At 40.4% G+C, this 23,908-nt stretch overlaps 1 protein-coding gene across 4 annotated transcripts in view; it reads right to left on the bottom strand.

Moving 5' to 3' along the window:
• The window catches only part of TPST1 (tyrosylprotein sulfotransferase 1), a 98,942-nt gene that overhangs the window by 10,442 nt on the left and 64,592 nt on the right, over nt 1-23,908 (bottom strand). Inside the window, exon 4 of one of the 4 annotated variants that reach the window (XM_064296065.1) lies at nt 3-23,467. The exons of the other annotated variants lie outside the window; for them this stretch is intronic. Within the exon in view, the coding sequence (XP_064152135.1) occupies nt 23,444-23,467 (24 nt within the window). The 3' untranslated portion in view covers nt 3-23,443. Of the gene's footprint in view, nt 1-2; nt 23,468-23,908 lie in introns of those variants that run through there. 4 annotated transcript variants of the gene reach the window in all.

Below are 23,908 nucleotides of genomic sequence, written 5' to 3'. Positions count from 1 at the left end.
AAAAACAAAGCAGGTATGAGTTTAAGGCAGCAGACACTGTCATCATCACGTCAGGATGTTGCAGTGCCTGACACTGGACAGGCTTACTGCTCATCCCTGGTGAGCGGTAGGATGGGAGGGAAGGCTGTGAGTCCAACAGCAGCCACCAGGCAGGACTGGTGAGATCTCCATTCACCCCGATCCCTCCTGCTCATTTGCCTGAGTGTTCCCCAGCATGGGTTGGCTGGGAGAGGGCCCAGAATATCTCAGGAAGAGAAAAAAGCATCCCAGCTTTCTCAGAGAAAGGAAGCCCCAGGCAATCTCTCTCCAGCAACCAACACAGAACTCCCACAACTTAGGAACAGGCCCCTCCTGGTTTCCTTTTGAATTCTCCAATGTTACAACTCTGGATTTAATACAAGTTTACTTTTCTCAAGGTACTCAATATTCTCATGATGATTTGCATATTGGAAGGTTCTTAAAATGATACATACTTTAGCCCTGTAGAATCTTATAGTTAAAAAACATGCTTGTCAATATAAAAAAAAAAATTATACTTCTAATACTATCAACAAGTAATTAGGAAATATATATTTTAAAATAATACCATTTATACCCACTCTGTCAGGTCGATTCCGACTCACAGAGACCCCACAAGGTTTCCAAGGCTGTAAATCTCTACAGAGACAGACTGCCACATCTTTCTCCCACGGAGTCAAGGGTGGTTACAAACTGCCGGCCTTTCAGTTAGCAGCTGATCACTTTAACCACTGCACTACCATTTACAAAACATAAAAAACCCACAAAATACTTAAGAATAAATCTAATAAAATATATGAAGACTTTTATACAGAAAACTATAAAACATTAAGAGAAATTAAAGAAGACCCGAAGACCCGAGTAAACAGACACACCACTCTCAGGAACTGCAAAATTCAATAAAGATGTCCAGTCTCCTCAAAGGATTGCCCATCAAAATTCTAGCAGCATTTTTGTTTTAAAGGAGAGGCGATAACTTCAAATTAATTATAAAAGTTACATGAAAATGCAAAGTGCCAAGAATATGCCAAAGTAATCTTAAAAAAAAAAAAAAAGTGTGTGGTCCCCTCCTGTTATCTCCAATCCCCTTCCAGGCCACTGGGGAATAAGTTGCTCAGGCCTGAGGCTCTGTGGCCTGGCTGCTTTACCGAACCAAATCAATTTGGCTGTCCCAGTCCCTCCTCCATTCGTTAGTGGGTTAGGTACCCCAGCAACTTATCCTATCTTCCTCATATCCTCTCGGACTCTCAGAAAAGCAGAATCTCCTTTCTTTCAGTCTCTTCTGCTAGAATTCAGACAGAAGATTCAACTTAAACTCAGGGGTGTCATACAGTTAGTTAGTGGCTCAGAAGGCTCCAGTTCAGCGCTCTGCAGCGACATCAAAGTCTTAGCATCTTAAGTTAGCATTAGCAAGTCTTATGGTTAAGTTTTCCTTTCTCTTTTTGCTTGGTTGTAAAAACCAATGAAGCATGACGGAGAATACAGTGGGAATATAAAATGATAAAAACTCTTTCCTGGTACTAACAGGCCCAGAGAGGTAAGCTTTACAAGAAGGGAAAAAAGTAAGTGTGTGATACCACAAATGTAATAAAAATATCAAAAGGGGTGAAGTAAGACATCAGATAAAACGCTCAATCAAAAAAGAAGTGGGAAGCTGCCTGGGGATTTCCTCCCTTCAGTATCCCACAGGGAACAAGTATCTCAAAAGCTAGGAACTAATTTTTAACCGACAAAATGAACACATTGCCATGACTCAGTAATTCCTATTCAGTACAGGAAACCAAGTACTTCATGGCTTATAAAAACAGCAAAGCGAGGAATGGAATTTCCTTTGGTTAAATGAACAGTGTTTCTGGACATACTATTCCCTGGGACTGAAGGGCTGTGGATTCTGCCTAATAGCAACGAGCCAGGTACTCAGAATCCAGACCTTTCTACAGAACCCTCCCACCTCGAGCACTGAAGAGGAATGATGAGGAAGGGATAAAAGTAGGGCTTCTGGTTTGGAGGGTTCACTGGAAAAACAGTAAGAACAATAACCGCTAAACGTTATTATTTTCTAAGAACCAGGCTTGGTTGTTCAGTAAGTGCTTCATATACATTGCCTCATCAAATCCCATGACCTCTTGAGGAATGTGCTAGCAGTATTCTCATTTATACAGCTGAAGCACTTTGTCCAGTGCAGTGAAATGGGGAGCCACTGTAGGAGCACCATGACCAGACTTCCATTTTACAGGGGTCATCCTGGTTGCTCTGTTGACAGCAGACTATAGAGGGACACAGAGAGTAGCGTGGGGGTGACAGCAGTAATCCAGACAAGAGGTGATGAGGGCTTAGACCAAGGAGGGAGCAGCGGAGGTATTAAGAGGTAGGATTCTGAATTTTTTTGTTCTAATTAAATCTAGATTTCCTTAAAGACTAGATGTGAGGTGTGAGAGAACAGAGGGGCATCCAGGATGACGCTAAGGTTTTTGCTGAAATGTCTAACAACTGTAAGTACAGAGTTGCCATCAACTGAGTTGGGAAGGGCTCTAGGCACAGCAGATTTGGGGAGGAAGATCAGTAGTTCAGTTGTGGATATGTTAAGCTTGAGGTGTCTACTAGAACACAAATGAAAATGTCATGTGGGCAGTTATATACACAAACCTGGAGTTCATCGATGAGGTCTGGGCTGGAATATAAATTTGTGAGTCATCTTATTAAAAAAAAAAACAAAAACCCCAGTGCCGTCGAGTTGATTCCAACTCATAGCAACCCTGTAGGAGAGAGTAGAACTGCCCTATAGAGTTTCCAAGGAGCGCCTGGTGGATTTGAACTGCCGACCCTTTGGTTAGCAGCCGTAGCACTTAACCACTATGCCACCAGGGTTTCCGAGTCATCTTATAGATGGTATTTAAAGCCTAGACATTTAATGAGATAACCCAGGGACTCAGTATGGAGACTCCCACTTCTCTGTCAGTTTGTCATACTGTCGGGGCTTGCATGTTGCTGTGATGCTGGAAGCTATGTCACCAGTATTCTAAATACCAGCAAGGTTACTCATGGTGGACAGGTTTCAGCAGAGCCTCCAGACTAAAAGAGACTAGGAAGAAGGACTTGGCAGTCTACTTCTGAAAAAACTGGCCAGTGAAAATCTTATGAATAGCAGCAGAACATCGTCTGACACAGGACTGAAAGATAAGCTCCTCAGAATACGACTGGTGAAGAGCTGCCTCCTCAAAGTAGAGTTGACTTTAATGACGCCGATGAAATCAAGCTTTCGGGACCTTCACTTGCTGACGTGGCACTACTCGAAATGAGAAGAAACGGCTGCAAACACCTATTAATAATTGAAACGTGGAATGTATGAAGTATGAATCTAGGAAAATTGGAAGTCGTGAATGATGAAATGGAACACATAAAGACAAATATCCTAAGTATTAGTGAGCTAAAACAGGCCGGTATTGGTCATTCTGAATCAGACCATCATATGGTCTACTATGCTGGGAATGACAAACTGAAGAGAAGTGGCGGTGCATTCACTGTCAAAAAGAACATTTCAAGATCTATCCTGAAGTACAACACTGTCAGTGATAGGATGAGATCCACACGCCTACAAGGAAAACCAGTTAATACAACTACTAATCAAATACGCACATCAATTAGTAAGGTCAAAGATGAAGAAACTGAAAATCTTTACCAACTTCTGCAGTCTGAAATTGATCATACATGCAATCAAGATGCACTGATAATTCCTGGTGATTGGAATGCGAAAGTTGGAAACAAAGAAGGATCGGTAGTTGGAAAATAGGGCCTTGGTGACAGAAACGAGGCCGTATATCACATGATAGAATTTTGCAAGACTAATGACTTCTTCATTGCGAATCCTTTTTCAACAATATAAATGGCAAGTATATACGTGGACCTCACCTGGTGGAATTCACAGGAATCAAATCTACTAAATCTACTACATCTGTGGAAAGAGACAATGAAGAAGCTTAATATCATCAGCCAGAGACCGACTGCGGAAGAGACCATCAATTACTCTTAGGTGAGTTCAAGCTGAAGCTGAGGAAAATTAGAGGAAGTCCACAGACCCGAAAAATGATGTTGAACATATCCTACCTTAACTTAGAGACCATCTCAAGAACAGATTTGACACACTGAACACTAATGACTGAAGAATGGACAAGCTGTGGAATGGCATCAGGGACATCATACATGAAGAAATCAAGAGGTCATTAAAAAGACAGCAAAGAAAGAAATGACCAAAATGAATGCGAGACGAGACTCTGAAGCTTGCTCTTGAATGCAGAGTAACCAAAGTGAATGGAAAAAATGATGAAGTAAAAGAGCTGAACAAAAGATTTCAAAGGGTGGCTCGAGAAGACAAAGTGAAGTATTATAATGAAATATGCAAAGACCCGGAGTTAGAAAACCAAAAGGGAAAAACATGCTTGGCATTTCACAAGCTGAAAGAAGTGAAGAAAAAAATTCAAGTCTGCAAATTGCAAATTCAAGTTGCAGTATTGAAGGAGTCTATGGAGAAAATATTGAATGACACAGGAAGTATCAAAAAAAAAGACGGAAAGAATACAGAGTCACTGTACCAAAAAGAACTGGTCGACATTCAACCATTTCAGGAGGTAGCATACGATCAAAAACCGATGGCACTGAAGGAAGAAGTCCAAGCTGCACTGAAGGCACTGGCGAAAAACAAGCCTACAGGAATTGACAAAATACCAATTGAGGTGTTTCAACAAACGGATGCAGTCCTGGAAGTGCTCACGTGCCTATGCCAAATTTGGAAGACACCTACCTGACCGGCTGACCGGAAGAAATTCGTATTTGTGCTCATTCCAAAGAAAGGTGGATAATTTCCGAATGCAGAAATTATCAAACAATATCATTAATATCACACACAAGCAAAATTTTGCTGAAGATTATTCAAAAGCGACTGTATTAGTGTATCTACAGGGAACTGCCAGAAATTTATGCTGGATTAAGAAAAGGACATGGAATGAAGGATATCATTGCTAATGTCAGATGGATCTTGGCTGAAAGCAGAGAATACCAGAAAGATGTTTACTAGTGATTTACTAACTATGCAAAGGCATTTGACTGTGCGGATCATAACAAATAGTGGATAACACTGCAAAGAACAGGAATTCCAGAACACTTAATTGTGCTCATGAGGAATACGTACAGGGACTAAGAGACAGTCGTTGGAACAGAACAAGGGGATACTTCCTGGTTTCAAGTCAGGAAAGGTGGGCGTCAGGGTTGTATCTTTTCACCATACTTATTCAATCTCTATGTTGAGTAAATAATTCAAGTAACCAGATTATACGAAGAAATACCCAGCATCAGGATTGGAGGAAGACTCATTAACAACCTTCATTATGCAGATGATACAACCTTGCTTGCTGAAAGAGAAGAGGATTTGAAACACTTACTGATGACAATCAAACACTACAGCCTTCAGGATGGATTGTACCTCAACATAAAGACAACAAAAATCCTCACAATTGGACCAATAAGCAACATCACGATAAACAGAGAAAAGACTGAAGTTATCAAAGATTTCATTTTACTTGGTGACACAATTAATGCACATGGAAGCAGCTATCAAGAAATTAATGAAGTACTGCATTGGGCAAGTCTGCTGCAAAAGACCTATTTAAATAAAGTGTTAAAAACCAAAGATGTCACCTTGAGGACTATGGCATCCCTGACCCAAGCCACAGTATTTTCAATTGCTTTGTATGCATGCGAAACCTGGACAATGAATAAGAAAGAGAGAAGAAGAATCGACACCTTTGAATTATGGTGTTGGCAAAGAAAGCTGAATATACCGTGCACTGTTAGAAGAACAAACAAATCTGTCTTGGAAGACATACAATCAGAATTCTCCTTAGAAGTACGAATGGTGAGACACATGTACTTTGGAAATGTTATCAGGCGGGGCCAGTTCCTGGAGAAGGATATCATGTTTGGTAAAGTAGAGGGTCAGTGAAAAAGAGGAAGACCCACAACAAGATGGGCTGACACAGTGGTTGCAACAATAGGCTCAAGTGTAACAATGATTGTGAGGAAGGCGCAGTGTTTCATTCTGTTGTACATCGGGTAGCTATAAGTTGGAATGGGGTTGACACACCTAACAACAACAGTTCAGAGAATAGAGCAATCAAGATTGAGATCTGGAGGCCTTCTAACATTAAGAGGTCGGGGAAGAGAGGAAGTACCAGCACAAACTGAAACGTAGCTACCAATGATGCTGAAAGAATATTAAAAGTGTGCTTTTTCTGAAGGTCAAGTGAAGGAAACATCTCAAGAGGAGAGCGATCAATTATGTCAAAAGAAGCTGTTGGGTAAGATGACAACTGACCACTGGATATAGCAATGTGGAGTTCACTGTGATCCTGACAAGAGCAATTTCAATAGAATGGGCAGGTGTAAAGTCCTGAATGGAGTGGATTTAAGAGAGTACAGGGACAGGAACTGGAGACAGAGAGTATAGAAAACTTGAGTTTTGATGTAAAAGTAAGGAAACAAATGGAGTGGCAGTTGGAAGGGCAAATGAGATCAGGAGGCATGTGTGGGTGTATGTGTGGGGGGTATGGGTGTGGGTGTGGGGGTGTGTGTGTGTATGTTTTAAGATGGAAGAAAAGAATTATTTTGTACAGTGATTTTACTTCTTTCGCAAGGGTTACCTCATTTCAGTGCCTACAGCCTGATGGGACAGGAAGATAATGAAGCCTGGAAAGAAAAGTAAGTAAGTGGCTATCTTAGGCGTCTAGGCTGCTATAACAGAAATACCACAAGTGGATGGCTTTAACAAAGAGAAATTTATTTCCTCACTGTAAAATAGGCTAAAAGTCTAATTTCAGGGTGTCAGCTCCAGGTGAAGGCTTTCTCTCTCTGCTGGCTTTCTCTTCAATCTTCCCCTTCTCTGTGCAGGGACTCTGGGTCCAAAGGTCAGGCTATGCTCCTGGCACTGCTTTCTTGGTGGAATAAGGCCCCCATCTCTGCTTGCTTCCCTTTCCTTTTATTCCTTCTAAGATAAAAGGTGGTGCAGGCCACACTCCAGGGAAACACCCTTTACACTCAATCAGGGATGTGACCTTAGTAATGGTGTTACAATCCCACCTTAATCCTCTTTAAGAGAAAATTACAATCATGAAATGGAGGACAACTACACAATACTGGGAATTTGCCAAATTGCTACACACATTTTGGGGGAGACATAATTCAATCCATAACAGTAGCCTAATGTCAGAGACATGTAGTAAATGAAAAAGGCAGGATCTTAGTCTTGTAATTCCTAGTTGGCTGCTCTTTTATAAATCATGGATTGTCTACATAAAGGACTGATTTGTACTTATTTCTTTTTATGATGATGTGACAAACAGGTTCGGGGTCTCTAGTTTGGTGGCCTCTGCAAGGTTAGGAATGGAGAAAGGGAAGAAGAGGGGCTAAAGCTACAGGACTCAATAGTACTTAGTTTTAAGGAAACGTGGCTGGGGGCACAAATCCTATGGGTACTAGGCTGCAAGGGTTTGCTGAAGCTTAAAACCACTGTTTATGGGATTGCTAAACAGAGAAATTAACTGCTACTAGAAAAGAAATTCTATGTTGTGTAGAGGAAAAAGATAGGCATGTAATTCCCATAATCTTTAGCCTCACTGTTAATTATCTTCAAGAGAGTGGAGCTAGGGGAAAAGGACTAAGGGTGTTTTAAAGCACCAGCCGCCCCCCAGCCCTCATACTCTATGATTCTGAAAGAAGTGTCTCAAATCTTGAGTGCCACAGGGGGTGCTTTCTGAGCTCCACCTTTGCCCTCTCTAGCAGGCCTCCTAGGTCTCTGTCTAGCGAGGTACAGACATGACTGCGCTGTTCTCAGTTCTCTCATGCGGCAAAACACTACAGAAGGCCTAAAAGACATGCAAATAAAAATGTGAGCTCCACGGATTTAGCACTGCTTTACAGTTTGTCCTTGCAGCAGGGGCGATATGTTTCTATTTGAGAGGCTTTGCTGGCAACAACAACAAAAAATAATTCATGTAGATAGAAAAGTAAATTGTACTTGCTGAGTTGGGTTTGTAGGCTGAAACTGGGGTCAAGTTTCTGGGGTGAAGTATAATTACCACCACCCATCTGTCAGTGATGGCATGCATGTTGCTCTGATGCTAAGCAGGCTTCAGTGGAGCTTCCAGACTAAGACAGACTAGGGAGAAAGGCCCGGTGATCTACTTCCAAAAAATCAACCAATGAAAACCCAGTGGATCACAACCATCCAATGTGCATCTGATCACGGGGATGGCACAGGACCGGGCAGTGTTTCGTTCCATTGTGCATGGGGTTGTCATGAGTTGGGGACAACTTGACAGCAGCTAGCTACATACATACAGCCCTTCAATCACAGAATTACCTGGGACACAGAGATAGAGGGAGAAGACTTTGCCGAAGCAGCCCCTGAAGTTTGGAAAACCGAAGAAAGAAGAGCTCTTAACCACTGTACCACCAGGACTCCAAGAAAGAAGAGGTCATGAATATTGTCTCAAGCAAGCAAAGGGTCATGCTTCAAACCACTTTCAGTTTTCTTATAAGATTAGTTAGGAACTGGCTCACTAGGCCCAACACCATTTCATCTATCTGTCACCACAGCCTCACCTACATTGACAATTTACAATCGAGATGCAAACAAAAACATCTTGGAGCAGCTAAAATGGTGTCATTAATATTACCTGCAGACTGCGGACATGCCCTCCAGCCCTCTACAGGCCCTTTTGACTTCACACACAGTTTTAACCAACTTCAGTTATTTGGTACCAACCTGTAGCAGATGAGATACAGCAAACAGGAAGGCAATGGGCAAGCACTAATAACTGACAAGTGACAAACAAAATAAAGGAGGAAAATTACAAAGGCCAGACATGAAGCCTCACATTCTTTAGGAAGGAGACCAACAGTTCTCTACACTTCCATCAGCATCTCCTCCTTATAACATGCACACGCCACAGCTAATTTTCTTTTGATGGATAACGACTTTAATTACAATCAGTAATGTATTCAAGAAGAGGAGGAAGTATGTGATCAAGTGCGGAAGGAATTCTATCTCAAATGTTAAGATTTGGGCCCTAATGGAACAAATCTGACCAGAGACTTGATTTTCCAGAATGCCTTATTTCCCAAGAGTCTCAGATAACCCACTTGTATAAGTTATGGAAAAAGCTGTCAGAAATATCATTAGGCCAAACCCTGCATTTGGCTTGATCTTGTGGAGAACATGAAACTTTCTAAACTCTGTTCACACAAAAAAGTGTTCGTGATCACATTTTGTGACACACATGCCTTGCTATTTGTGGCAGGCTGCCTCTGAGATGGGCCCAATGACCCCACCTCTGGTATCCACGACCTTAGGTAACCCCCTCCCCTTGAGTGTGGACTGGGCCTAGTGACTTGCCTCTAACAACTAAATATGGCAAACATGATGGGGTGTGACTTCTGAGATTGGGTTACAAAAAAACCCTCTCTCTTGCTCTCTTGTTTGCTCTAGGGGAAGCCAGCGGACAGGTTGTGAACTACCCTATAGAAAGGCTAAGTGGCAAAGAACTGACGTCTTCAGTCAACAGTCAAGCAGGACCTGAGGTCTGCCAAGCGCCACGTGAGAGAGCTTGGTGGTAGACTTTCTCCCAGCTGAGTCTTGAGATTAGTCTCACAACCAGGGACTGTGAATTCAAACTTCACTGTAAACTTTAATTTATTCCCCTCCCTCGCTCTTGCTCCTTCCCTTCCAGCTGTACCTCAAGTGCACAGAATTGGATTAATCAGAACCCTGAGCGCCTGACATACTTTCATCACTGTTCCAACCCTGGCCGGCTGTTATTTATTCAGTAACGTAATTCATTATTATTAATAATGTAATAAGCATTGCCTCTTGAGAAACCATGATTTAACAGTTTCACATGCAGACAAAACACATAACTTCAGCCAGATACGATAATACAGGAAGGAATCAAGATTTTGAAACAGACGTTCTCGATCCCACTGGGTTTTTATGGCCCGCTGGGGACCTGTTATTTCTAAAACACAAATGTTAAAAAACAGCTGATAACATACATACTTACACACTTTTATTTACCTTAAAATATTGTTGCAGCTTTGCAAAAAGGGAGTTATTTCTAAAAGACAAATATTATAAAACAGTTGATAACATGTATGTTTACATACTTTGATTTGCCTTAAAACAGTTTTGCAGCTTTGCAAACCTCAGACTGGGTTCCTGGAAAGTGTAACAGTTTTGTGTGCCTGGCAACAACTGAATAAATGTTATTAATATTTCCTCTGTGAAAAAGAAAAAAACTTAAGGAGCTCAGAAACGCATGATAGTCTACTCCAAAGATGTTCTTAAGAAATATTTCCATGTACTGAGTTCTGGGTGAAGTTGGACAAGATGGATTGAAACAAGAACTAAAATCCACCTGTGGGAGATAGGAGCCTCTTCCTAGTGCAGAAAGTGATGCAAACGCATTAAGTGTTAGCAGTAAGACTTCGGTTTTCTTGGGGAAAAAAAAATTTAGTGTGCAGGATAATTAGACCATATCATTTGACTACAGAATGCTTATCAGGCAGGAACGCTAAGCTATTTCCGTTCAAAGGAAATGGTACCAACTAAGTTTTCAGAGACAATGAAAGACAGTTACTACATCCAAGTACAGTCCACAGTAATTTCATCTGACTGGAATGCCTTTTCTGCCTTCTCTCAAACTGTTATCCTTTAAACCTGGAGAGTCCAGCAATGCCATCTCTGTGTCACACGCATCCTGAACTTCCTACTTTCATGGCACTTATCTCACTGAATTACAGTTCATTATATATGTGTCTACCTTCTTCCCCAGAATCCTTAAGGAGAGGGACAGAGTCTCAATTGTCCTTATATCCTGGATGAAGGGGAGAATAGACAACTGGACAGAAGAAGACATAAATGAATCAGATCCTTTTATAACAGTCTCCATCTTTACAGATGATGGACTGAGAACAGTTTGAGACCAACCTACAGCACAGATTGAGCAGGGGGAAGCAGAAAAGTGACTCTGTTGGGGCCTCTCTGATCTGAACCTGCTAAGGGTTTGGGGCTGCGTACAACATTACTTTATGGGATATTGCTATTCATTCTATTTATTCCGACTCTTGAAAATAAAAGAACCCAAAAAGTTTTAGTTATTTTTTTTATAAAAACATTTATAGCTACAAAACCTTTTCTGTTTTGCTCAATTGCATTTTGAAAAGTTCTTGAAGGAGCCAATCGGTGTCAGGTAGCAAAACAACGGTAGAAAATCTATTTAAGAAATTCTCCCTGCCCTGACATTAGTCAAGCTTCCGTAAGAGAAAGAATAAAGTATATTTTCAAAGACCAATCATCATGGTCTTTTTTTCCCCTGCCTAGAAGTACATTCTAGAAGATCATACTCAGCCACAAGTGCTTTGCTTTATTTTCCTTTTTAAAGATGTTATCTATTTTGGACATGATGGAAAAAAGAAAGTGGGGCAAGGACAACCAGATTCCCTGCAGAGAAGAGGGTCTACAAAGAAAATGGGAGGTTAAGAACAAGGCTGAAGAAGAATGTCACACCTTCACTCTTCAGACGCCTAGCTAAACTAGATCCTAAGAGCTAGAAATCAGTATTGGGGTAGAAAGATAGTGTTCAAAACTTCCTTACAGCAGAAAAGTAAAAGCTGGTTTAATTAAGCAGAGATTAGTTAACTGTTGAGCTCAGCGAAAAGGAGACCAAACCGCGTGTGTGTGTGCACGCGTGTGTGTGTGCATACTTTTTCTCATATACATCTTGGCAGTGGATATTACACTCTTTTTGGCAGCTCAAGACTTGAACTCCCTTTCTATGTTTGGGAAATGCCTCACCTTATGAGTCTTGGTGGGAGACAGATCCTGCCCTGATATAAAAGCTAAAAATACCAGAAACTTGTCCTTCTTTATATCTCCTGTTTTTATTATTACTATTCTTGTTATTATCAATTTATTTTAAAGATGACTACTTCATTAAAACTTTTTCTTTTTTTAATTCAGGGCTATATTCTTGGTCACAATTTTCATCTGGTGCTGATTTCTTTTTGATTTATTACTCATTTTTGAAAGAGTTTTTCATATGCCAAGTATTTGTAAAAGGATCACAGCAGGGAAAGGCTATGGCTATATTTCAGGCTAGCAGGAACTCTCTTTCTGATACAGGTTGTATACAAGAATAAGTTTTTTAACCTTTACTTCTCCACATTTAACAGTGAATCCACACTGTAGGGCTGCTCTCATTGCTGACTCTTTCCTTCAACCTACATCACAACAGACAAGTCATGCAAACATGGTCATGGTCTGCGTTCAGCCCTCGCCTTCCCTGCTACTTGGTATTTCATGTCAAATTCTCTAGGGAGGCTCTTGACACTAGGTTGTGTCTGCTCCCCTTGTTACAGGGTGTTGGTTTGCCATCAGGATCTACCAGTTACTGTGGAAACCTATGCTCTTATTGAAAAGGGTCACATCGAGTGTGCTGCTCACCTTTGCTTGGCCTTCACTGCATTTGTTGATCTTTCCTCATCATCTTCTCTTGGAGTCTCCCTTATTTTTATCTATCACTGCATTTGTATCTTGCTGTTTGGGGCTGTAGATTTCTCCAAGTGTCAAACAACGTTTACATCTCTATTTCTTTTTGTAGCTATTGTTTGTAGATGACTTCCAAGATGAAGAGAAAACAGCTATCTCTACTCCAGCATTTAAAAACTGGAGTCTACATATCTTTTTTTTTTTTAAGTAAACTTTAAAGTATAACACATAAAGGAAGCTATGCAAATTGTGACTGGACAGCTCAATGAAATTTTACAGAGTGAACACGGAATTGGGAATACAGCACGACCCAGCAGCTGCCCGTGTACCTCCTTCTCTTAATAATGCCCCCTTTCCCCCAACAAGAGTAACTCTGAGCTTTATAGAAATGAAATCATAAGTAGATACTCTTATTCTGGTTTCTTTCATTAATGTATTTTATTCATCCATGCAATATTATACAGTATTTCATTTGCTCTCACTGCAGAGTATTACATTATATGCATATTCCAGAATTTATCCATTCTATCGCTGATAGACATATTTGGGTTGTTTTCCTGTTTTGGGCGATTGGCAGTAATGCTCCCATGAATGTCCTTGTACACGTTGCTGGATGAACACATGTGCGCTCTTCTCCCGGGTACAGACCTAGAGGCTAAGGGACCCTGGTGGCACAGGGGTTAAAGCACTGGCTGCTAATTGAAGGGTCAGCAGTTCTAACCCACCAATCACTCCTCCAGAGAAAGATGTCGGAGTCTGCTTCTGTAAAGATTTACAGCCTTGGAAACCCTACGGGGAGTTCTACTCTGTCCTAAATGGTTGCATTGAGTGGGAACCGACTCAATGGCAATGGGTTTGGTTTTTGGTTTAGGTGTAAGTATATTTAGGAGTGGAAGTGTCAGGTCACAGGTAATGTGTATTTCAACTTTAGTAGATGCTGCCAAAATGGTTTCCAAAATGTCTTTACCAATTTACACTCTCACTCAACAGTAGTATGTTATGAGTTCCGGTTGCCTCACATACTCCCCAACACTTGGCACTGTCATTCAATATGTTTTCTTTTTTAAAAATATCTTTATTGAGGTCTGTCGAGTAAAGAATTTAACAAGTGACCTTTGTCCTTGTTTCCTGAATGATAATTCTAAACCCTTGGAATTTCCTGAGTAACTGAGGTACTTTTATTAATCTAGGGAGCCCTGGTGGTGTAGTGGTTAAGAGCTACGGCTGCTAACCAAAAGGCTGGCAGTTTGAATCCACCAGGCGTTCCTTGGAAACCCTATGGGGCAGTTCTACTCTGTCCTATAGGGTCGCTATGAGTTGGAACCAACTTGACGGCAACGGGTTTGTTTTTTTTTTAAGGTCAGAAGCAAGGGTGTAGTGTGTGGGCTTCCGGGCTTGTGGCTGGTATCTGCCTATTTGGCAGCCTGAAGAATGGTGTCCTTTTAACTTGTGAGATCCAACCTAGTTCCAGGTGGCTGTGGTCAGGGAGAGAAACTGCCAGGAGGGCAGGTGGTGTCAGAGACAACTGAGAAGTGGGAAAGTGGGGATCTGATTAATCCTCACATTTTGGGATTGGGTTTATGTTGATTTTTACCTGCAAAAGATCTAATTCACACTCCGTAGAATTCACCCATTTAAACTGTACAATTCACCCTGACAGGGAATACAACAGAGAGTCCCTGATGGAGCAGGAGAAAAGTGGGCTGCAGAACTCAAATGCTAGTAAAAAGACCAGACTCAATGGTCTGACTGAGGCTGTAGGGACCCTGGAAGACATGACTCCTGGACTCTCTGTTAGCCCAAACCCAAAACCATTCCCAAAGCCAACTCTTTAGACAGATTAGATTGGACTATAAGACATAAAATGATATTCATGAAAAGTGTGCTTCTTAGCACAAGTAGATAACATGAGACTAAATGGGCAGCATGAGCCCAGAAGAACCAGAAGATGCCCAGCTACCATCACCAACCACTCCAACAGGGATCACAATAGATGGTCCTGGACAAAGTGAGAGAAAAATGTAAACAAAATCCAAATTCACGGAGACTGGAAGAACCCCCAAGACTATGGCTCCTGGACACCCTTCTAACTCAGAGCTGAAGCCACTCCCAAAGTTCACCTTTCTACCAAAGATTAGGCAGGCCTGTAAAACAAACAATAACACATGTGAAGAACATCCTTCTTTTCTTGGTCAAGTATATAAGACCAAATGGGCAACACCTGCCCAAAAGCAGGGATAAGAAGGCAGAAAGGGCAGGAAAACTGGACAAATGGAAATGGGGAACCCAGGTTTGAAAGCTGGAGAGTGCTGACACATTGCAGGGATTGCAACCTATGTCAAGAAACAATTTGCAGATAAATTTTTGAATAAGGAACTAATTTGTTCTGTAAACTTTCACCTAGAACATGATTTATTAAAAAAAAAAAAATACAGGAGAGGTCAGCACAACTGGACTAAACCAAAAGCAAAGAAGTTTCCTGAATAAACTGAATGCTTTAAAGGCCCGCATAGCAGAGGCAGGGGTTTGGGGACCATGGTTTCAGGGGACATCTAGGTCAATTGGCATAATAAAATCTACTAAGAAAACACTGGAAACCCTGGTGGCATAGTGGTTAAGTGCTACGACTGCTAAACCGTAAGGGTCAGCAGTTCGAATCCGCCAGGCGGTCCTTGGAAACTCTATGGGGCAGTTCAACTCTGTCCTATAGGGTCACTATGAGTCAGAATTGACTTGATGGCACTGGGTTAAGACAACATTCTGCATCCCAGTTTGAAGAGTGGCGTCTGAGGTCTAAAACGCTAGCAAGCAGCCATCTAAGATGCATCAATTGGTTTCAACCCACCTGGAGCAAAGGAGAATGAAGAACACCAAAGACACAAGGTAATTATGACCCCAAGAGACAGAAAGGACCACATGAACCAGAGACTACATCAGCCCCTGACAAGAAGAACTAGACGGTGCCTGGCTACAACCCATGACTGCCCTGACAGGGAACACAACAGAGAACCCCTGAGGGAGCAAGAGAACAGTGGGAGGCAGACCTCAAATTCTCATAAAAAGACCAGGCTTAATGGTCTGACTGAGACTAGAAGGAGCCCAGAGGTCATGGTCCCCAGACCTTCTGTTAGCCCAAGACAGAAACCATTCCCAAAGCCAATTCTTCAGACAGGGCTTGGACTGGACTATGGGATAAAAAATGATATTGGTGAAGACTGAGCTTCTTGGATCAAGTAGACACATGAGACTACGTGGGCAGCTCCTGTCTGGATGGGAGATGAGAGGGCAGGGGGGTCAGAAGCTGGCCAAATGGACACGAAAACACAGATTGCAGGGAAGGAGTGTGCTGTGTCATTTGGGGGAGAGCAACTAGGAGTATATAGCAAGGTGTAGAGACTGACTTGATTCGTAAACTTTCACTTAAGGCACAATAAAAATTAAAAAAAAAAAAGATTGGTATTGGTAAGAACCATTAATGGATGCTATCTGGGGTGTCAAGTCTGATGAAAAGCTGTCTTAAAGTGTCTCCACACTGACTGCTGAAAGGGGGGAAACAATAACCACAGAGTAGAGACACTGGAAAAACACCTTGACGAGGAGATCAAAAGGCACATCACCAACAGAGGGGCATGGACGTAACATGCCTCCAAAGGAGATACCTTAAGAATGAATCAGTATCATTTACTTAATATTCTGACTGAGGATGCACTGCCTGAATTCAACCATGAAGTCAACCCGGGTTGACTGCCTTCCCAAATGAAAATATAAACATTCTCCAGAGGTTATAAAGGAACGAAGAGTCAATATAATATTCACAATGTTCAGGATGCATGAAAATACGTACAGTCATAGAAGATCTGAACATTATCAACAATCTTGATCTAAATGGCACTTAAAGAACATTGCATCCAACAAATGCAAAATATACATTCTTTTCATGTGTAATGGTACATTAACCAAGATAAAACATATGTTGGACCATAAAACAAGTCTCAATAAATTTAAAAGGATCAAAATCATACAATGTGTGTTATCTAGCCACACAGAATTAAATATCAATACTATATCTAGAAAAACCTAAAAAACCTGGAAATTAAATAATATGCTTCTAAGTAATTTATGGTTGAAAGACAAAATCACAGAGTAAATTAGTGAATATTTTTAACTTAATGACAAAGAAAATACAATATATATTTTTGGGATGCAGCTACAGCAGAATTTAGAGGGAAAGTTATAGCTGTAAAAGTACATATTAAAAAAAACTAAAAATCTAAAATCAATTACCTAAGATTCCATCTTAAGAAGCTGGGAAAAAAAAGGGCAAAACAAGTCTGAAGTAAGAAGAAAAAAGGAAATAAAGATAATAGAGAAGATGATAAAGATATGAGCAGAAATCAAGGAAACAGAACAAAGACAATAAAAAGAATTATAAACAGCAAATGCTGCCTTTGTTGTTAGGTGATGTCAAGTTGATTTTGACTCATAGTGATCCTATATCCTGCATCATCCTCACAATCGTTGTTATGCCTGAGCCCATTGTTGCAGCCACTCTGTCAATCCATCTCATTGAGGGTCTTCCTCTTTTTCATTGACCCTCCACTTTACCAAGCATGGTGTCTTCTCCAGGGACTGATCCCTCCTGATAACATGTCCAAAGTATGTGAGACGAAGTCTTGCCATCCTTGCCTCTAAGGAGCATTCTGGTTGTACTTCTTCCATGACACATTTCTTTGTTCTTTTGGCAGTCCATGGCATATTTAATATTCTTCCTGAATACCGCAATTCAAAGGCGTCAATTCTTCTTCGGTCTTCCTTATTCATCATCCAGCTTTCTCATGCATACGAGGCAATTGAAAACACCAGGGCTTGGGTCAGGCGCACCTTAGTCCTCAGGGTGACATCTTTGCTTTTCAACACTTTAAAAGAGGTCTTTTGCAGCCGATTTGCCCAATGCATCTTTTGATTTCTTGACTGCTGCTTCCATGGGTGTTGACTGTGGATCCAAGTAAAATTAAATCCTTAACAACATCAATCTTTTCTCAGTTTATCATGATATTTGGGATCATGATATTTCAGATCATGATATTGCTTACTGGTCCAGGTGTGAGGATTTTTGTTTTCTTTATGCTGAGAAGTAACCCATACTGAAGGCTGTGGTCTTTGATTGTCATCATTAAGCACTTCAAGTCCCCTTCACTTTCAGCAAGCAGATTGTTAACGAGTCTTCCTCCAATCTTGATGTCGTGTTCTTCTTCATGTAGTCCAGCTTCTTGGATTATTTGTTCAGCATACAGATTAAATAAGTATGCTGAAAGGATACAACCCTGACATACACCTTCCCTGACTTTAAACCATGCAGTATCCCCTTGTTCTGTTCCAACGGCTTTCTCTTGGTTTATGTACAGGTTCCTCATGAGCACAATTAAGTGTTCTGGAATTCCTATTCTTCGCAGTGTTATCCATAATTTGTTATGATTCACACAGTTGAATGCCTTTGCATAGTCAATAAAACACAGGTAAACATCTTTCTGATATTCTCTGCTTTCGGCCAGGATTCACCTGACATCAGCAATGATATCCCTTGTTCCACGTCCTCTTCTGAATCCGGCTTGAATTTCTGGCAGTTCTCTGTCGATATACTGCTGCAGCCACTTTTGAATGATCTTCAGCAAAATTTTACCTGTGTGTGATACTAACGATACTGTTCAACAATTTTCCACATTCAGCTGGATCACCCTTCTTGGGAATAGGCACAAATATGGCTCTCTTCTAGTCTGTTGGTCAGGTAGCTGTCTTCCAAATTTTTTGGCATAAGTGAGTGAGCACTTCCACACCTGCATCCGTTTGCTGAAACATCTCAATTAGTATTCTGTCAATTCCTGGACCCTTGTTTTTCACCAATGCCTTTAGTGCAGCTTGGACCTCTTCTTTCAGTACCATTGGTTCCTGATCATATGCTACCTCCTGAAACGGTTGAACAGTTGACCACTTCTTTTTGGCATAGTGACTCTGTGTATTCCTTCCATCTTCTTTTGATACTTCCCGCATTGTTTAATATTTCCCTGTAGAATCCTTTAATATTGCAACTCAAGGCTTGAGTTTTTTCTTCAGTCCTTTCAGCTTGAGAAATGCTGAGCATGTTCTTCCTTCTTGGTTTTCTATCTCCAGGTCTTTGCACACTCCATTATAATACTTTACTCTGTCTTTTGAGCCAACCTTTGAAATCTTCCGTTCAGTTCTTTTACTTAGTTTCTTTCTTTTGCGTTAGCTACTAGACGTTCAAGAACAAGTTTCAGAGTCTCTTCTGACGTTCATTTTGGTCTTTTCTTTTTTCCCTGACTTTTTAATGACCTCTTGCTTTCTTCATGTATGCTGTCCTTGACGTCATTACACAACGGATCCAGTCTTCAGTCATTAGTGTTCAACGTGTCAAATCTATTCTTGAGATGGTCTCTAAATTCAGGTGGGATATACTCAAGGTCATACTTTAGCTCTCATCGACTTGTTCTAATTGTCTTCAGTTTCATCTTGAACTTGCATATGAGCAACTGATGGTCTGTTCCGAAGTAGGCCCCTGGCCTTGTTCTGATTGATAATATTGAGTTTCTCCATCATCTCTTTCCTCAGATGTAGTTGATTTGATTCCTGTGTATTCCATCTGGTGAGGTCCATGTGTAAAGCTACTATGTTGGTAAAAAAAGGTATTTGCAATGAAGGAGTTGTTGGTCTTGCAAAATTGTATCATGCGATCTCTGGCATCATTTCTGTCAACAAGGCCATATTTTTTTCCAACTACCGACCCTTTGTTTCCAGCTTTTGCATTTCCAATCACCAGTTAATTATCAATACATCCTGATTGCATATTCAATCAATTTCAGAAAGCAGAAGTTGGTAAATATCTTTAGGTTCTTCATCTTTGGCCATAGCAGTTGGTGTGTAAATTTGAATAACAGTCGTATTAACTGGTCTTCCTTGTAGACGTATGTATATTATCCTATCACTGACAGCACTGTACTTCAGGATAGATTTTGAAATGTTCTTTCTGACGATGAATGTATGCCATTTCTCTTCAAGTTCTCATTCCCAGCATAGTAGACCATATGACTGTCCGATTCAAAATGACCAATACCAGTCCATTTCAGCTCACTAATGCCTAGGATATTGATTTTTATGTGTTCCATTTCATTTTTGACGATATTCAACTTTCCTAGATTCATACTTTATACATTCCAGGTTCCAATTCTTAGTGGATGTTTGCAGCTGTTTCTTCTCATTTTGAGTCATGCTATATCAGCAAATGAAGGTCCCAAAAAGTTGACTCCATCCACGTTGTTAAGGTTGACTCCACTTTGAGAAGGCAGCTGTTCCCCCGTCATCTTTTGAGTGCCTCCCAACCTGAGGGACTCATCTTCCAGCACCGTATCAGACAATGCTCCACTGCTATTCATAAGGTTTGCACTGGCTAATTCTTTTCAGAAGTAGACCCCTGGGTCCTTCTTCCTAGTCTGTCTTAGTCTGGAAGCTCAGGTGAAACCTGTGCGCCATCCGTGACCCTGCTGGTATTTCAATACCAGTGGCATAGCTTCCAGCACTACAGTAACATGCAAGCCCCCACGGTATGACAAATTGACAGACACCAAATGCTGGTTCTTTGAAAACAGGAACAAAACTGACAAATCCTTTTCTAGCTGCTTCTATCTGGCTATCTGCTCCTCTGCAGTACTGTCCACTCAGGTTTTCACCTGAATATCCACTCATACTTGGATATGCGTTTCACCACACTCTCAGGTTTAGCAACTAGGTCACTGAAATATTTCTTGGCTTGAAGCATGCCCTCTGAAGATTGTGTTCCCCGTATCTGCTCACTGGCCCACAGCCACTACACATGCAGATAAGCACAGCTTCATCTCCACCCGTACTCTGGATTCCTGCTCAGCTACTGAACTAGATGGAGTCAATTCCTATCAGGGAACAAGCTTGGACAATAAGTTCAATGTTGGACACTGAGTTTGAGGTTCTTGAAAATATCTACATGGAGATATATAGAAAGTAGCCGGAAATAGTGAGCCTGGGGCTCAGAAAAGAGACACACTAGAGGACAGAGATTTATGATCACCAGCAAATAAGTTATAATCAAAGGCTTATCAGTAGATAAGCTTGATCGAGAGATTATAAAACAGAAGTCCTTCATCTGATGGGCTTCATAGGTGAAATTCTATGTATGTATGTGCCCGTATCTCTGAGGTTGGGATACATAAGTTTCATAAGATTCTTATATAGGTCTGTAAGTCTTACAAGGTTAAGAAGCTATGTGGGAAGGAGAAGGCTGAAGATTTAACCTAGAGGGCACTGTTGCTGTCGTCATTATTAGTTACCATCAAGTTGATTCCGACTCATGAGTGCAGAACAGAACTGTTCCATAGGGTTTTCAAGGCTGTGCCCTTTCAGAAGCAGATCACCAGGGCTTACTCTTGAGGTACCTCTTGGTGGGTCTGAACCTCCAATCTTTTGGTTAGCAGCCCAGCATTTAAGCGTTTGCACCACCCAGGGACTCTTTACTAAAATGTGCTATAATTTCGGGATTAGAGATTATGGTGGGATAGGATATGGAATATGTTAGTATTTCACTTCTAAATTACCATCTGAGTCAGAGAAACCATGAAGCATATGACTTTCCATTCAAAACTGGAAAAATATCCCCAAAATGTGCTGACTCAGGCACCAATACTTCTAGACTGCCCAGAATTGTACAAAAACTAGCACTTCTTAGGCCTGGCATTTGGGGTTCTATAATTCCAGTCAATAGGTGAGTTTTCTCCCACTCCCACCCCATGATTAAGGGAACAATTTCCCCAGTCGCCTCTTTCTGAAGCCCATCTCATGTCACAGCTGACAACTGATGATCCCTTTTCAAGGATAACTTTATGAAACCTCATGATGATTAATGCTGGGTACACTGGCAGCTGAGATTTTACAGGCAAAAAAGTTTGGACGATACATAGGATTTGGTTTTCAAGATGGTCTATGAAATCCAACCCCACAAACAAGAACGTCAGCTTGTATGCATTACCACAAGCAGCTCAAAAATGCAATTTTAGTTCACGCTTTATCTTTTCTTCATCAAAGCTTCAGAGACAGAGATACAAAAAAAGGTTTTTTGTTTTCATTGTGCATTTTGAAACTCTTTGAAAAGCCACAGAGTGTATGAAACAAGTTCTCTAGTCACATGGATTCAAACCACAGCTTTCTTTCCAACCTACCACTTGGGAAAGCCAAGAAGTATCTAGCCAAGCCAACTTGCTTGTTGGAAAACTATAATGTCTACTGCCTGGGAAACCTCAAACTTTCATTTGTACATGTATCTTGGTTTATCAAAGCCCTTTCAGTGTTGTGCATAGGCGAAAGCTATGAAGTACCAATTACCAAGAGATTATCAAGGACTATACAAGTACGAGGCTAGACAAATGTATGCCCCATCTTTAGGAAATGGAGCTCATAAAACATTTTAAAAGCTTAAGAAACAGTTCATAAAATAATATATACATATATTTATCAACTGGAAAATGTTCAATTATATTAATCAATGAAACCGATTAAAATTAGCAAAACCTTAAAAGAAAATCACCTACATCATGCTGCTAAGCATGTGGTACAAACCTACTCATATACTCCACTGGTAAGATAACACAGGTAGTTCAAACATTTTTAAAAAACAATTTATAGCATATATATCAAACAACTTTTTAAAAAAAGTCTCAGAAACTTTGACCTAGTTTAATTCTACTTCTATTAACCTAAAAAAAAAAAACCTGAAAAATATAGGATGTACAAATATGTCCACTGCAGCATAACTTGTCATAGTGCAAACCGTATGCAACAAAAGAAAAATGGTAAAACGAATTATAGAACATCTACTAGGGAAATATATTTTGTTCATTCATGCCTTCATTCACTACTGTGTTTCAGAAAGAATTTAAGATGGCTCATATGATGATATATAACCATAAAAAATGATGTTTAAAAAGAGTGTGCAAAATGGGCAAAAGCTAATCAATACTAAGAGGAAAGGTCAGATACAAAATTCTGTGTATAAATAAAGGTAAGATTATAAGACTGTAAACAAAAGGCAAAGAAGGCATGGAAATACATCGAAATATTAAGAATGATATGCGTCTGGGTGGTAACATAGGTGATTTCTGTTCTCTTTTTATTTTGTAAGTTTCATGTAATGATCTTATATTTTATAATAAAAATATTTACATAAAAAGGATACAGATCATTTAAAAATTTTTGCCTTTGTATCTAAAGGTTCACAAGAATATATAGCCCCTAATGATGAACTGTGGAAACCCTGCTGGCATAGTGGTTAAGTGCTATGGCTGCTAACCAAAAGATCAGCAGTTCAAATCTACCAGGTGCTCCTTGGAAACTCTATGGGGAAGTTCTACTCTGTCCTGTAGGGTCGCTGTGAGTTGGAATTGACTTTAGGCCAGCAGGTTTGGTTTTGGTTTGGAATGATGAATTAAAAAAGGGAAATGAACGTAATACCTAAGAGGAAGGAATTAACACACAAATTATTCACCTGTTATATAAATGTGTTTGTCAATTACAGGCATCAACAGAAAGACAGAATAAAGAGATCTTATATTATAAGGTTCTGGGGAGGGGAGGACACTGATGACATAAGGAATACCAGAGAAAGTCAAGGAATTTTAATCTTGAAATCGAAGAGCCTATTTGATTTCATGGCTATCTCGTTTAAACTGTAGTTTCAAAAGAGTATATAGGTCTGATTTGGCATAGATTAAACTGGTAAAGCATATATTCAGATTAGTTCTTTGAGTTTCCAGCTTCCTGCAACAAAAAATTTTAAAGATGTGTGAATAACTTATTTAAAAAAAAACTAATTTCACTTCAATAGCAACTTTCTCTCAATTAGAGGGCTAGTTTATCTGTTTGTTAACCCTTCTAATGCAACCAATGTTTAGCCTTCAAAGAACAGGAAATCATGTCTCATCTAAATAAAAGTTTAAAGTAAAATAGCCATTAGATTTAAAGACGGAAGAAACTAGAAGTGAGATCACTAATAACCTTGATGCTGGCACAGTGGTTAAGTTTGAATCTACCAGCCAGCCGCTCCTTGGAAATGTCATGGGGCAGTTCTCCTCTGTCCTTATAGGGTTGCTATGAGTCAGAATTGACTCACTGGCAATGGGTTTGGTTAGGTTATACAAATTAGTGACAACCAGCTCTGAGAATAAATCTCCCCAACAGTGAGCACCATTTCCAGAAATT

This window comes from Loxodonta africana, chromosome 12 (genome assembly GCF_030014295.1).
Source record: "Loxodonta africana isolate mLoxAfr1 chromosome 12, mLoxAfr1.hap2, whole genome shotgun sequence".
Lineage (NCBI taxonomy): Eukaryota > Metazoa > Chordata > Mammalia > Proboscidea > Elephantidae > Loxodonta > Loxodonta africana.
Note: the sequence above shows the minus strand (reverse complement) of the source record. Positions and strands in the feature narration are given on the sequence as shown.